The 16,194-nt window shown below is 40.8% G+C and overlaps 1 protein-coding gene across 1 annotated transcript in view; it reads left to right on the forward strand.

Annotated features, from left to right (window-relative positions):
- Positions 1–490: 490 nt before the first annotated feature.
- Positions 491–16,194, forward strand: part of SYNE1 (spectrin repeat containing nuclear envelope protein 1) — a 578,994-nt gene continuing 563,290 nt past the window's right edge. The window contains exons 1-2 of the mRNA XM_049765309.1: positions 491–659; positions 8,805–9,080. Of these exons, the coding sequence (XP_049621266.1) occupies positions 9,005–9,080 (76 nt within the window). The 5' untranslated portion in view covers positions 491–659; positions 8,805–9,004. The remainder of the gene's footprint in view (positions 660–8,804; positions 9,081–16,194) is intronic.

A 16,194-nucleotide genomic window follows, 5' to 3' on the forward strand; every position in this document is an offset into this window, starting at 1 on the left:
GGCTCGGAGCGTCCCCTCCCGGACCTCCTTGGTTCTAAGCTCTGCGGGTTCGCTCCCCGGGGCGGTGGTGAGGGTGGTGGGGAGCTCCTCCGAGAGGAAGGCGGCTGCAGAAACCTGGCCTCTCGGAAGGTAGGGCACGCCGGGCACCGAGGTGTGCGTCTTTACAGCTGGGGCGCCGAACCGGGGCGCGGGGACGGGTGTGGCTGCGCAGAGCCTTAGTACCGGGGTTCCAGCAGGAGGGTGGCACCCCACAGCTCCTCCACCTGCCTTAGTGCGGAGCGTAAGTGTGTGTGTGTGGGGGGGGGGGCGCACGGAGAGGAGCCGGAGAAGCGGAGGCCTCAGTTCCCCGGGCGAACCCCAAGAGGACCGGGTTGCAGGCTGCAGGGGAGCGTTGCGGCGCCTCCAGGCGGGGGACTGAGTCAAGCGAGCTGGGGGTTGGATGGGGGGGGGGCGTCTCTGCAGCGCCCGGGCCGCCCGGAACCCGCCTGGCTCTGAGCCTTCGGTCCACTAGGGCGGCCCAGCTTCCCGCAGCCCAGCAACCGCGCCCGAACTCTGGAGAAACGGGGGGCCCTAGATACACGCACAAGCCGGACCTGACGTTTGCTTGCCTGGTTGTCCCCGAAAGCTGCAAGAGCTGGACCAGGAGAGGCGGAGAGAGAGTAGGTAAACACACACACACACACACACACACACACACACACACACACACACACACACACACACACCAAAAGAGGAGGCGAGAAAAATGGGTGCACACCTAGCACACTGCTGGCAAATAGTGAGCAAGTTGGTACTCGCATGCTCCCGGGTCCGAGCCCGTAGCAGGGAAGAGGGGCGACTGTGGCCGTGCTGGTGGGGTGTGCATGCGCGCCTGTGACAGGGAAGGAACGGGGAGACGGGAGGTGGAAGACGTTCTCCTTCCACCTTGCACTCCCAGACCCCTAGGAACACCTGCCCCCCACCTTCCTCTGAGCTGTCATTTCCTCCCCTTGCACCTCCCGGGAACTGGGGTGGAGGGGATGCGGCCGCCAAAGGATTGTGATGGTCGGGGCGGCGGCTGTACTATCAGATGGGCGAGGGAGGGCTTAGAACGAATTCTCGGAACCAGCCTCCCTCCCCTCCAACCCCCCCCCCGACTATTTTAGGAAGGCCTGGGGGAGGGACGTGTGTGGCGGACGCCGTTCCACTCGTCGGCAGGCGGGGCCTTTGCTGGAGGACCAGCATCTTCTCTCTCCTGCAAGGTGTCTTGCAGCCCGGCTCCTGCCGCGCTGCTGGTGGAGTTCTGTGAAATGGTGGTTCCCGGGGTGACAGGTTCTTAAAGAAGGACAGGAAACAGTGCCCAAACCCCCAAACTGCTGTCAGCCACCAAAGGAAGAGAGCCCTCCCGGAGAGCAGGTAGGGAGGCCTCCAGGCGCGGTTGCTGTTGAGATTAGTTTTCTCCCTGCAGACGCGGAGTCAAGATCAGAGCAGGGAGAAACATCTGCTGCACCACTGGCGTGAGCATCCTAGAAGGCTGATGGCTGGGGCTTTGCACTTGGGAGATGGAGGCTCTGCACCTAGAAAAAGATATGCCTTTTAAAATTTTTCTTGTGTAAGATATTAAGAAAGTTCAGTTTGAATTCTGGTCTCTGTTCTTTCCTATCTATCCATCCCCGTTTACCTTCCTCTGAATCACTTTCTTAAGGAAAAAGCATTTGTCTGTGGCAGCCAGATTGATGCAGGAGAGCAAAAAAAATTTCAAATCAGCAATTAGCATATGAACCGCATCTGACTTCATCATGAGTCATGGAGAGAGTTCTTAAGGAAACCTTATATTCTCGGGAGGAAAAAGATTCATCTTATGGAATCAAAAGTTCCTGACGCCACCAGAAAGTGTAATAAAACTTCTCTCACTGTCTCTTTTCTGATGTTTTCGGTTTTGTACTCTGTGGCGAATTTAGAACAAAGTGACCTGGGTCAACGCTAACTGAACGTTTCATGCTGCAGATAAAGAGGCATCTTCAGACTGACTCAGCTAATAATATTGCTAGCCTTTGAAAATATTTGCTTGAGCTCTTTCTTTTTATCTTAATTGACTGATTTTTTTTTCACAGTCTAGTTTCTGTTCTTCTGGGTTCATGTCTAACTTCTTTTCATTGGATTCTTTGCTGCAAAGGAGTATGAGAAAGGAGGAGTGGTGTATCCTTTTTCAATGATCAGGAATGGCTTGTGTTAAAGGAAGGGTGTTGGTGTCAGATCATTATGCAGCACACCTCTTCTTAGAAATGTAAGGAGGTGCAACTGAAACAGGATGTGAGAAGCCCAGAGCTGGGGAAAGGTGGTAGCATTTTCTAGGGGTTGCCCCAGCTCAAGGAATTGCAGCTACATGCTGAGGCCAGAATATGTGTTAAGCTCTCAGGGCCTAAGACAATTAGCATTTCTCTCCCTCTGATTGTTTTTTATTAATAATTTTTGTGACCAATATGAATTATAAGTCTTTCACAGTTACATTTAAGGTACATAGTAACAGTGAATTAGGGTCATTTCCACCACCAGTGTTGTCCTCCCTCCACCCCTGTTCCCAGCATGCATCACATACCATCCCCCTGGCCCCTTGAACTGCTAGTGTAACAGGTCCCCTTTGTATATAGCTTGTTGTACTTTGGGTCTCTTGATTCTGCTTCATTGGCTTTGGGTTTGGTGTTTAGGTCTGATCATTTTTTATTTCCACTCAATTTTCATAAGACTGTTTGTTTCTCTCTTGTGGACCAATGCTAGGAGAATTAAGGAACTGGATAAGAAATATGATAGGATATATATTAAAACATTAAAACAACAACAGAACTCAATGAATTCATGACATTTGATTTTTTATGCTGTACAGTTTGGCACTTTGTCTTTGGCTTATTTGTTTGGGTATTTTTTCCCCCAAGGGAAAGTTCAGTGCTTATTTTCTACTTCACATAACAAGCAGGGAGAAATTCTCAGCAACATTAACTGATTGTCTGTGCTCATACATTAATAATGTATGTATAGTAAATTCATGATTCCACCACTCTTTGCCTGCTGCTTAACCATTTTTGTATTGTATTTAGTACCATGCCTAAAGGACAGTAAAACAAAACAATCATTAGGTTTAAAATTAGACTCTTAAGTGACTCACTCTAGCATCAGGACTTAGAAGAGGAGAGGGGCTGTATTCATCTGCCTTATGTTTTTTTTTTGTTTAAGTGTGCTATTTTGTACATAGATAGCCATCTAATTAAACAACATCTGTACTTAATGGTGCTGTGAATTAGTTTACATCATATGATCTTGATTCATCTTTTTTAGTTTGCAATGAGCCTCTCATCTCTGCCTGTTGCAGACTTTGGCACTTACAACGGGGATTGCTTGATACCTAATCCTTTAGTGGCATTGTTTTAAGGTATAGTCCATGGGATAGATGTGTTACATAGAGCTGTGAAGGGTGGTATGGATTGCTTTGTAGGAACACAGAGAAGAAACTGTTTCAGTGGGCAATTGTCCAATCTGGTTAGAGACTGGAAAAGTCAGGTTGAAGTGATTCACCACTAAGTTTCTCGTGTTATTGTCTGGAGGAGGGTATCTGATCAGACAGGCCATCAATTCAAAGAGAAGCTTATTTGTCTTGTACTAGACTTGCTGCCATTGCCCCTTACCAAAGGTTCATTATTGCCCTTTGGAAGAATACATGTGGAAGTTTTGCCTCTCTGCCTGTGACAGATGTACACTATGAACTTGGTTTCTTCCCATCAATGTCTACTTAGTTTTTTTTCCTAGCCCCGCTACTAGTGGCAACACTTCACATTCCATTTTCAACCCCCCAAAGTGTCATGCTACTATTTAAAAATTTTATCATGCTCTCAATGGTGCCAGGGCTTACCCTGGTTCCAGTTCTGTAGATCATGACCATAACCAGGGCACTGCCAGGTTTTCATCAATTCGAGGAGCAAGTGGCAAACTCTCCTGACTTGCACTGGTTTGGGTACTGTAGAGGACCCCCCCCCCAAGACCTTCTCTGGCCCTTTGAGGAGGGCTTGGATTCCATCTGGCAACTAAAGAAATAGGGAATACAGAAAGGAAAAGTGGTCTTGCTGAAATGCCACTAGGTGCCAGAACTCTTAAAAAACATAAGAGGTTTATTTATTTATTTATTTATTCATTCATTCATAGGGGAAAGTCACAACTATCTGTCCATAGGGATTATTCCTGGCTCTGTGCTCAGCTTAGGGCTCACTCCTGGTGGGGCTCAGGAGTACATATGGAGTCCTGGGGATAGAGCCCAGGTTGTCCACTTGCAAGACAAGTATCCTACCCTACCTACAGTACTATCTCTCCAGTCATAGTTTATATACATTTTGAAGTGAAAACCAGATTTATTTGGAAGTGATAAGGAAGGGGAGGAGGAGGAGGATAAGAATGAGAGCGAGAGGTAGAGTGAGAGAGTACTATGCTCAAGAGAGAGCACAGACTTCTTCAAAAGTAGAGAGTACCCCAGTACACAACCTGGCAGGAAAGGAGAAAAGTAAGAAAATCTTGAGGGGAGATGTGGGCATCATGTACATGCGGGCACTATATACCAAGACAACACCTGTGACTATGTTTCTATCTTAAACTTTAACTTGCATAGGATAAAGTTAAGTCTTACTTACCATAAAATTATTTTAGTTGTGAATGAAGAAATCCACACTCAGAAAATTTTGCTTTTCTTATCTAAATAGAGTAAAATATTTAGAGTATCTTTGGAGTAAAAACAGAATTAAGATTTAACTCCAGGACAATCTTTCTGTGTTTTTATTTCTTTGATCTTCTTTTTTGCTGTTGTTTGGTTGGTATTGAGGTCACATCCTGCAGTGCTCAGGGTTTGCTCCTGTTATCAGAAGTCGCCCTCGGGGGGGGGGGGTTTCTGAGGACTTTATGGGGTGCCAGGATAGAACCTTAATTGGATGTGTACAAGGCAAATTCTTGGTCTGCTGTACTATTATATCTCCAGCTCAATCCAGATCCTTATTAAACTATAATTTATGTATTTTCTGCTACGCCAAGTCTCCTTGACAGGGCACTATTGGGAATCTTCATACAATAGCTCACAATTGTCCAATTGAGACAACATTAAGTCCAGAATTCATATCTTCTCATTTAATCTGTTTAAAATTAATTTACTATTTCTTATCAAATAATGACCTTTAAAAACTAAGTATAAGTAAAAAGCAAGTATATCATAATTTTACAAAAGAGGAACCATTATCTATAGGAGTGATGAAAGCACAATACTCTATTATCTCTTACAGGAAGGATATTGCACCTATTTCTATTGCAAAAGAAAAAGGGATGTTTCTAGTCTTGTCTCAGGGAGGAAAAGTATATCAACTTAGCTAAATAGGACACAAACTTGTACAGAGGTATATAGATATATACTGGACATTAATCAGTGTAACAAGAGTTACAATACAAAATGTCTCTATATCCTTCCATGATAAGGCTAACAGTGTAACAAATATAACATACATCAAACTTATAATTTAGGGGTTGATAATGCTGTAGTAACATGGGGGAAATGCTACCATGTGCATTTTAGTCTTACTCTCAGTCCTGGGCTAAGTATTTAGTGGTATTTAATGGACAGTGTCCCTCCTAGAGGATAGAGGCAAAGGGTCAATGAGCAAAGTGTTCAGAAAGGACATAATGGTATGACATGAAGAATTATGGGATTAAAAAACCTGCACTTTCCTTCTTCTGAGGAAATAATTTAATGGCATCATGGTTCGTAAATCTTCATTAGAATTCCTGAGAGTGATGAGAGGTGTCTTGAGGAAGAACCATGCCTCCACAACCCTTCAACACTCCTCAATCCATCCTCAAGTCTTAGGGACTTATTGATATGCATATCTTTCATCATCTTCTACCCAGACTCCTAAGATAATACTGTCTTCCATGAAATTCACATTTAAAAACTATAACTAGAATAATGTAAATAATACATGAGTCCAGAAATTTTTAAGGATTCTTTAGGAATCCATGATTTCCTGTGATTTCTAGAGTCAGGACAGAGCTCCTGAACACAGCATACAAAACTCTAAAATCATGCCAGGCCTCTTCTCCAGCCTCAGTTTATCCATAGTATAAGACAGTGGTGTTCTTCATTGTCCTATGAGTAATTCCATATGGCAGTCATGCAGTTTTTCATGTCCACACCTTGGCTAGCACCCTGTCTAGAATAGGACTTCTGTTCTTAACCCAAATGCCCAAATGACTGGCTGATTTTTCTTTACTCATTTCAAGATTGGCTCCTTCCCAGAATATTTTTCAGAACCCTTTGAGCCCCCTCACCCTCAATTTACTTATTTACTCCTGTTCTTGGGATTATATAGTATCTTTCTTTGCTCACTCCTCCACTGTGTTCTAGGCTTCTCAAAAAAAGTTCAATTTTATTTTTATCTTAGTATCCCAACCATTGAGTTCTGACTCTAAGAACACAATATTTAGGCAATTGAACTGAGACTGAGCATATAAACTGAAATTGGATCTGAGGAGAGAAAAGAGAGAGAGAGTGAAAAGGTGAGAAAGGGAGTGAGAGAGATTTTGGAGCTAATATAGTATGTGGCATGAATGTGAACTAAAAGGAGGCTATAATGTAATATTTTTGTATAAACAATGCACTATATGGAGATCTATAATGTAATTATTAACAGAAATCTGTTTCAATAGCATAATTCTTGATTGATGGACACTTTTTTTTTTTTTTTTTTTTTTTTGGTTTTTGGGCCATACCAGGTATGCTCAGGGGTTACTCCTGGCTATGTGCTCAGAAATCGCTCCTCACTTGGGGACCACATGGTACAATGGGAATCAAACCAAGGTCCTTCCTAGGTCAGCAGCTTGCAAGGCAAACGCCCTACCACTGCACTACTGCTCCTGCCCACATTTTGTTTTGGGGGCACAATGTTCAGAGGTTACTTTTGGTTCTGTGCTCAGGGATCTCTCCTGAACAATATAGGGGACCATATGGGATCCCAAAGATGGTACCCAGGTTGGCTGCATGCTAGACAAATGCCCTCTTCTCTGTGCTATCGCTCTGGCCCTAGTTTGTTTGATTTTGGACCATAACCAGTGGTGTTCAGGGCTAATGCTTGGTGCAGCTCATGGGAATCATATGAGGTTCTGAGGATAGAACACAGATTAGCCACATCCAAGGCAAGCATCCTACCCACTGTATTGTCTCTCCAGCTTCTATATTGTAAATTGTGAAAACCCTCATATACTCTTTACTATTTTCCTTTGCACAGATGATCCTCTCACTTATATATTATGGCTGTTTAATGTTTTTAATTAGATTTATTTATTTTAGATAATGCAGTTATAGAGTTGTTCATAATACAGTTTTTTTCTGGAATTTTGTATTCTACCACAAATATAAAATTTGCTCCAACCTCCTCTTCAGATTAATAAACTCCTCAAAGCTTGCCCCTTAACACTTAGGGATATTTTGTGTACAACTACTGGGAAACCAGAATTTAAATTATGGGTGTCCATAACTTTTGGGATCCATAGTGCTGGGCTGATGAGTATGAGTATGGTTATAGTGGTGGTTCCCAGGGGCTCTCTAAAGAGACATAGTGTGATCATGTGCCAGACTAATGTGTCCCTGAGTTTTTCCTGCTCATTGAGCCTCTCTTTCAAGAGTCCTTGAATCTATTGCCTTGCCTGCTTGCACTAATGTGTGTTCTTTATAGCTTACTTTACCAAACTGGAGCCCACACTCCCCTTCTTTTCTTGACCTTCATTATTCTAATCAAAAGAGTTTATGAATTGTATAAATTGTATGAAATGAACCCCCAATTTGGCCTGTAAGATATTTCTTATCTCTGGGTACCTTTTTAACCCTACCATCAATATTTCTACTATTGGCAAGACCTTCTCTTCGGTAACCCTTCATGTTAGGAAATTCTTGTTTAATATACATGTCTCAACATTAAGATTTCATCAACTAAGCTCTTACCTCTTCTTCTCACCCAGCACAGAATGAATTTAGGAAGGATTAGAAGGAAAGTGTCTTTGCTACTTAGTCTATTGAATTCCTAGTCTCATGACTACTTGAGAGTCTATATGAGGAAGGATAAATTAAACCCATTATAATGTCTGATACTGAAATAATGAAAATTATTTTTTCAAAATAAACTTTTATACTATTTAATTTATGAAATTACTATTACGAAGAAAAGACTTAATCTAAATCCAAAAAACACACCATAAAAAGAGCAATTTATGTGTGCAAAGAGATTAAATTAGCATAATTAAGAAAATCTATGAAAGAGCCAGAGGTATAGTACAATGTGAAGGTGCTTGCTTGCCTTGCACACTACTGACCCATCTTGAATTCCTGACATCCCATATGGTCCCCTGAGCATTGTCAGGAGTGATTCCTGAACATAGATCCAAGAGTACCCCTGGGATTAACTAGGTGTGACCACAAACAAACAAGCAACCACAAGAACAGCAAAAAGAAAATCTATGTATTTTGCAAAGTAGAGTTCTGGTTTCTGCATACAGGTACTTTCATAGGTCCATGGAACATGTTTATAGTTTTAAAAGGAAACCCTTTTGTTGTACATATCATATATATATATATTTTTTCATTTTATCAATATCTTAAGAAGCTCCAGAATATTTAAATATAAATATATAGATATTTTTACATTTATTATTTTATTTGATCAAATTAAATACCATTGTCTTTTTAGCTATCATGTTGGCTTGTATCAAAGTTTTTACAAAGTACCTTTTTTACTTTTTTTTCTCTCCAGATTTCTCAGTTTATTTAAAGACTGGTCTTGAAAGAAGAGATTCAATCTTTGGAAGCTGATTTCTCACCGATTTCTGCCATTACCAGGATTTTCATTATGACTGGACATATCTAGAGGCATCAGGATGTTTGCTGGCGGGGCCTAGTGCAGTTGCCTTGGGTGACAAGTTGTCGGGTCACTTTCATGCTTTGGGAGGAAATATGGCAGCCTCCAGGACAGCCTCAAGGACCCCTAGGTCTCCTCGGGACATCGCTAATGTGATGCAAAGGCTGCAAGGTAAGAAGGGCCAGCCAGACCAGGTTTTCTTTGGTCTCAGAACCTTGAAAGTTCAGGCACAACACAACCAACCAATATTTTCAAATGTCTTTCATTTTTATTCAATTTTATAAAACTATAGCCAGAAATAGAAGAGATGTCTTCAAACTAGTTCATGCTATTTTAAGATACTGTCTTTTGTATATAAAGACAAAGCTCTTTTTCAGTTTTGTGGCTGTATTAGTGTGGCCTGAATGATAATTCACTGTCCAGTTGAAAGTTTAGAATTATTACCAGTGTGTGTGTGTGTGTGTGTGTGTGTGTGTGTGTGTGTGTGTGTTATCCTAAGACCTAATCCAGGACTTTATACAGACAGAGCCTGTGCTCTAAGACTGAGCTACTTCCCTGACCCAAACTTTTCTTCTATAATCAAAGACAACATAGTCCCCTAACCACCAGTGATGACAACCTGTGAGGACAGTGATTGAATAAATAATACATATATGCTACTGTCACTTAAGTAGTCTAGGAGTTTACTTATTCCAACTTGAAAGTCCTTAGAGATCAAAATATCTTTAAGCAAAATGAAGTAAGGATGTCTGGATGAAAGGGTAGAAAGATATGATATAAATAAATGGTTAGGAGACAAAGTGATATATGTGTATATTTATCTATGTTTGTATTATGTATATAGCATATAGTAGAGTGGTGAAGTGCTTGTCTTGAATGGGGTTCACTCAACTTTAAACCTTACCTTTCTATATTAGGTCCCCAAAGCACCACCAGTAGTGATTCCTGAGTGCAGAGCTAGGAGTAACCCTTGAACATCACTGGGTGTGTTCCAAAAACAAAAAAGCATTCCTACTAATATCTTGACTTTCTAGTTCACCTTCCTCATAGCATTCTCTTTCTTAAAACAAATTATTTTTAGAAGAGTTTGTGGTAAAATTTATGGCAGCACACAAGCAAATCCTTAATTATAAGTTCTTTACACATCCATATGCTCCTTGGACCATAAACAGAATAATCTAGGGTTGCATGAAAATACTTCTTTGTGACAATCCAATATTAGTTCTCACATAGCTCTGATGGATTCTTTAAGAATCAGTATTCAAATTGAGCAGAACTTTGCTCTCTTCTTTGCCAAGAGAGCTCAAAAATTATGTGATAACTTGAATTTTAGGTTTTCTAAAACCTCTGCCAAGAACTCATTGTGGTTTTGCACAATAGCCATCACATTAATCTATGACAACTCCATTTTTTAATGCTTGTAATATTTGATGTGCAATAGTAATTTCCACTTGAGCAATCATAATCTTCAAATATAGACCAAACTCTTAGATCTGGGTATTCACTGACTTTCATGGCACAGAAGACATACAGCTGTAGGGAATTAAGACTTCATTGAAACTGGAGTGTCTTAGAAGACCTGGTAATTACAGGACCCCCTGCTCCTTTTTATCTGCAGGGTGTAAGTGGGTTTGTTTCACTTTATTATAATGCTTTGGTTATTTTGGGCTGCAGATGATATATATGTGTGTAGTAAGTGTAGATTATTTTTTATATAGTTGATATAACATATTTTTCCATAGGGGCCAGAGTGATAGCACAGTTGTAGGGCATTTGCCTTGCATGCTGCCAATCCAGGACAGACCTTGGTTCAATCTCTGGGGTCCCATATGGTTCCCAAAACCAAGAGCGATTTCTGAGGGCATAGTCAGGAGTAACCCCTGAGCATCCCCTGGTGTGGCCCAAAAAGCAAAATAATATGTTTTTCATAGTGAATATATACTAGACATATATATATATATACACTGAAGGACTCTTCTAGCAAAATGTGTTCCATCTTTCCCAACCTTTTTATATAAGGAACATTGTGGAGCTCTGAAAGATAATGACCAAAGGTGCTATGAAACCTATGTATTGGGGGGCCAGAACTATAGAACAGTAAGTAGGGCTTTGCTCAGGTTTAATTCTCAGCATCACATACAGTCCCACAATTCCTACCAGGAATGGTCTCTGAGTGCAGAGCCAGGAATAAACTCTGAGCACTTCCAAATATGCCTTGAAAAATAATAAAGATTTAAAACTACATGCTATCATCTGTTGAGCTGTTCTAAAGTTGCTCCATGTTGAAGAAACAAATAATATAATTGGAGGAGAAGGGCCAGGCTTGGTGATTGGTTGTACATTTTTCTAGTCCTGCAGATTTGGAGAGTAATAAGAAACTTTCTTTTTTTGTTGTTTTTGGGGGCCACACCCATTTGCTGCTCAGGGGTTACTCCTGGCTAAGCGCTCAGAAATTGCCCCTAGCTTGGGGAGACCATATGAGATGCCGGGGGATAGAACCTCGGCCCTTTGTTGGCTAGCGTTTACCTCTAGTGCCACCGTGCCGGCTTCACAAACTTTCTATATTTTGTGCTCTATAGAGCTAATTCTGTCTTTACATAGGAAGCCACTCTACTTACTGTATTAATTACTTTTTCTCCTTTAATAAATGGGTTATAGCATGCGATAAAGTCAACAAAAAACCCTAAAGTTTAGCTCAAATGCCTGGTGCTAGATCCTAGTCATAGGCTTCTTGGCTCTAAGTACTTCATTGCTAGAGTAAAAAAGCAGAGTTGGCTGGCTGTACATGGGAGAGATGAAGGATCACAATGTGCAATACCTCTTCGCTTCATCATGGCAGCAAAAGGAAGGACCTGGAGGTGAGGGGGAGATGGCTTGTTCCTGACTGAAATGCTGATCTGCTGGGCTGGTTCTGCTGATTCAACTGAGGAGATGCCAAACTCACTGTGCATCCAGGTGATGTGCTTAGAGTTCAAACAAGCTAGGGCAAGGTGCTTCACCTATAACAGAGGAGATGTGTCCTGTATCAAGGTTATTTGGACCCTGCTTGTTTGCCACAACTGCTAAATCAATGCCTAAAATCCTAATAAATGGATGATTGACATTATTATTGTCTAGATCATTGAGAATCAGGAGGGAATTGATTTAAAAATTAATTTCTGTTAAGTGAGCAGAAAATCAAAGTTGCTGTTTAGAGAGTTCAAATCTGGAAGTATATTTTTATAGATCATCTCTTCATCCATTTTAAAACCTGGATGAATATTCTTTTTTAAAAATCTTTTTATTGAAACCATTATGATTTTACAAAGTTATTCATTGTTGGGTTTTAAATACAATGTCTCAGGACCAGTCCCACTAACAGAATCAACTTTCCCCAATATTCCCAGAGTCCATCCATGCCATCACCTCTCTTCCAGTCTGACATCACAACAGGCACCTTTATAAGTTTGGTTGTTAAAATTTGGGATTCATGATTTTATTGAACCTGGATGAATATTCTAAACAATAAATGCTGATTCCTCCATTTCTTGGATTTTGTTGTTGTATCAGATCCGTGTATACTTAATGAAAACTTTATATCTAAATAATAGCAAGTTGTCATGACTCAAATGTTTATTTGGTTCACAGTTATAATTGTTGACTGATTTTATGTTTTTAATTTTTGTTGCTAGTGCTGGAAAATTAAAGTTCATACAGATTGCTACATAATATAACTGCTACTGTAGCAGTTCAATATTTTACCTTGCCAATATTTGTGCTTGTTTGAGCATAATGTTTTATGCTAAGATCCTGAATTATGGATGAGCCAACAGACTGCAATGCAGAACTTTATTTGCTTATAAGAATAATGAATGTTTCTGTACTTTCATTTATTTAAAAATAACCTTAAAAGAAAAGGCAGGGCAATAATATAATACAGGGTACTACGAGTTTAAATTAGTCTATAATTAGAAAATATATTTTCTGCTCTTAAAAGGATCCATTTAACAGGTGTCTGAGTAGTGGGTCACTAATTTCTAGTCACATCTAACAGAAAGATTGTTCTGAATTCTCTAGATAAGAAAGTTCTCTAATATATCAAGAGGATATTAATGTGCTTTATAAATTTCAGAGTAATATTTACTTAAAACTATTTGTTGAAGGGCCAGAGTGGTAGTCAAGTGGTAGGATGCTTGCCTTGCACACGCTAGCCTAGGATGGATCATGGTTCAATCTCTGGGGTCCCATATGGTCCCCCAAGTCAGGAGCGATTTCTGAGCGCATAACCAGGAGTAACCCCTGAGAGTCACTGGGTGTTGCCCAAAAACCAAACCAAACCATATTGGTATCAGTTATTGGCATCAAAACAATTTTATATCAATGGGAGGAGATTCAAATGGACATACTTAGTTGTTCTCTAAAGAATATCAACTGGTATAACCTTTCTGGAAAACAGTATTACATTCCTAAAAATAAAGAAAAATTGATCTCTCATTAGACCCAACAATTGCGCTTCTTGTAATATACCCCAAAGACCCAAAAGTAAAATGGAGAAAAGATCTTTCCATGCCCTATTTCATCCCCCTACACTATTCATAATAGTAAAAATATGAAAACTACTCAAGTGTCCAAGCATAGGTAACTGGGGCTGGAGCAGTGGTGTAGTGGTAGGGCATTTGCCTTGCACGTGGCTGACCTAGGACAGATTGCAGTTCAATCCCCCAGTCCATATGATCCCCCAAGACAGGAGCAATTTCTTAGTGCATAGCCAGGAGTAACCCCTGAGCATCACCGGGTATGCCCCCAAAAAAGAATAGATAACTGTATAAGAAAATTATGATATATATAAAATATCATACATATCATATATCTCATATATCATATATATTATCTATATACATCCAATGGAATATTACTCCACTATAAAAAGATGAAGTCTTAAAATTAGCTGCCCTGTAGATGGATCTGAAAAGTATCAAGCTGAGTGAAGTTAGTCAGAAGAATAAAATAACAATATGAAACGATCTCATCTGCAGGATATAAAAAGCAATAATGACGGAATAATGAATGCCCAATGACAGTAGAAACAAAGAAACTGAGTTGATCTTAAGCAGGAAACATGCTACTTGGTATGGGTTTGGGGAAATAGGATAGGGAAAGGACTACAACTATGGTGGAATGAAGTGTTCACCCAGGGGCAGGAGGGGAAACTACAAGGTATTCATGTATTATTCATAGACCCAGGAACTGTATTATAAACCACTTTACCAAATGTCATAAGAAAGCACATGCCATGAAGGCAGAAGAGAAACTCGGAGCATTGGTGGAGAGAAGGAAACACTGGCAAAGAGATCTGTGTTGAAAAGTTATATGCCTCAAACCCAGTCATGATTAACTTTACAATTCATGGTAACTAAATAAAAGAACATTTAAAATTTTTTTGAAAAGTTTAAACTTTTAGTTTTAAGCCTTGTGAATAAGTTTGAAGAGCAAATGAAGAAAAGACATATCTACTTTCTCCTAAATACATACCTATAAAATTTCTTCACTATTCAGTAAAATATAATCATGGTCTCCTAAAAATATAAACATTTTATTTACAAATAATTAAAAAGAATTTTTATACTTTTGGGCCATACTTGGCAGTGCTCAGGCATTACTCCTGATTCTGCACTCAGGAATCACTCCTGGCAGGCTTGAGGTTTCATATGAAATGCTAGAAATCAAATCTGGGTCAGCTACATGAAAGGCAAATGCCCTGCAATCACTCTGGCCCCTACAAGAAATTTAAAACTTTTTGCATATATAGAGTAGTGTTTTATACTATTAAAAAAACATTGACTGGAAAGTAGAATGAACATTAAAAATGATGACAAAGATCAATCTTTAAATTTTAGGTTTGAGGAATCTCCATATTGTCATATGGATCATATGGGAGATCAATTTCCAGTTTTTGAGGAATCTCCATATTGTTATATGGAGATTGTTATATGTTGCTATATGGAGATTCCTCAAAAAATTGGAAAATGAGCTCCCATATCATCCATTTATACCACTCCTAGGTATATACCCTAGGAACACAAAAACACAACACAAAAATGCCTTCTTCACACCTATATTAGTTGCGGTGCTATTTACAATAGCCAGAATCTAGAAACAACCCAGATGCCCAACAACGATGAGTGGCTAAAGAAACTGTGGTACATATACACAATGGAATATTATGCAGCTGTCAGGAGAGATGAAGTCATGAAATATTCCTATACACGGATCAAGAAAGGATTCGGTAGAGAGCCGGAAGCCAGGATCTGCCCGCCCTCCACCCTGTGCCCTTCCCACCTAGTGCTGAGGGAAGGGCAGGGAAAGCTTGGGACCCTATCCAGGAGGGAGCACCCGACACCCACCTTGTCTGGGCCGCCTGGGCTGGCACCCAGGGAAGGAAGGCCCGGGGGCCGGGGGCAGAAGAGGGACGGCTGGGGGACTATTAAGGCCCTCAGCAACCCAAGTTAGGGAAAAGGCCTTCGACATGGGATCTCCCCAAACCCCATGCCGGCTAGAGCTAGCCTCCAGATCAAGAAATCAGCACAGACAGTTTTTAGAGAAGTTGGATTGGTTGATACCATCGGGAGACCAAGCATAGAGTGAGAAAACACAGAGCATTCAGAGTCCACAGGAGGTAGGACTCTTGCTTTGCACATAGCCAACCCAGGTTTGATCTCCAGCATCCCATATGCTTCCCTGAGCACTTCCAGGGGTAATTCCAGAGTATAGGCTCAGGACTAGTCTTTTGAGCATTGCTGGATGTGACCTCAAAACTAAAACTAAAACAAACAAAAGGAAAAGCATTCAGGAGAGAGAAAGAGAGAGAGAGTGACAGAGACAGAGGGAGAGAGACAGACAGACAGACAGACAGAGAGACAGAGGAAGAGGCATAGAGAGAAGAAGAATAGCAAGTAAGCAATTAGGGCACATACTTTGCATACAGTTGACCCTGATTAAATCCTTGTTACCCCCATCATCCCTAGAGCTCTGCCAGGAGGGATCCTTGAGCACAGAGGAGCCAGGAATAAGTCTACTAGGATGTCCCTCTCAAAAAGTAAAAGAGTATTCAGGGACCAAAGAGAGTTCAAGGGTTAAGGCACTACTTTTCATGCAGCTGACCTCATTTATATCCTGAACACCACCAAGTCTTCCCTAACATTGAGAGGTTCCATCCTGGAATCCAGTACTACCACCCAACACTTCTGAGTGGTCAGAGTGACCTTTGGTAACACAGGTCCTGACCCACACAATGGCATCAGGCCCT

Source organism: Suncus etruscus, chromosome 18 (genome assembly GCF_024139225.1).
Source record: "Suncus etruscus isolate mSunEtr1 chromosome 18, mSunEtr1.pri.cur, whole genome shotgun sequence".
NCBI classification, from domain to species: Eukaryota; Metazoa; Chordata; class Mammalia; order Eulipotyphla; family Soricidae; genus Suncus; species Suncus etruscus.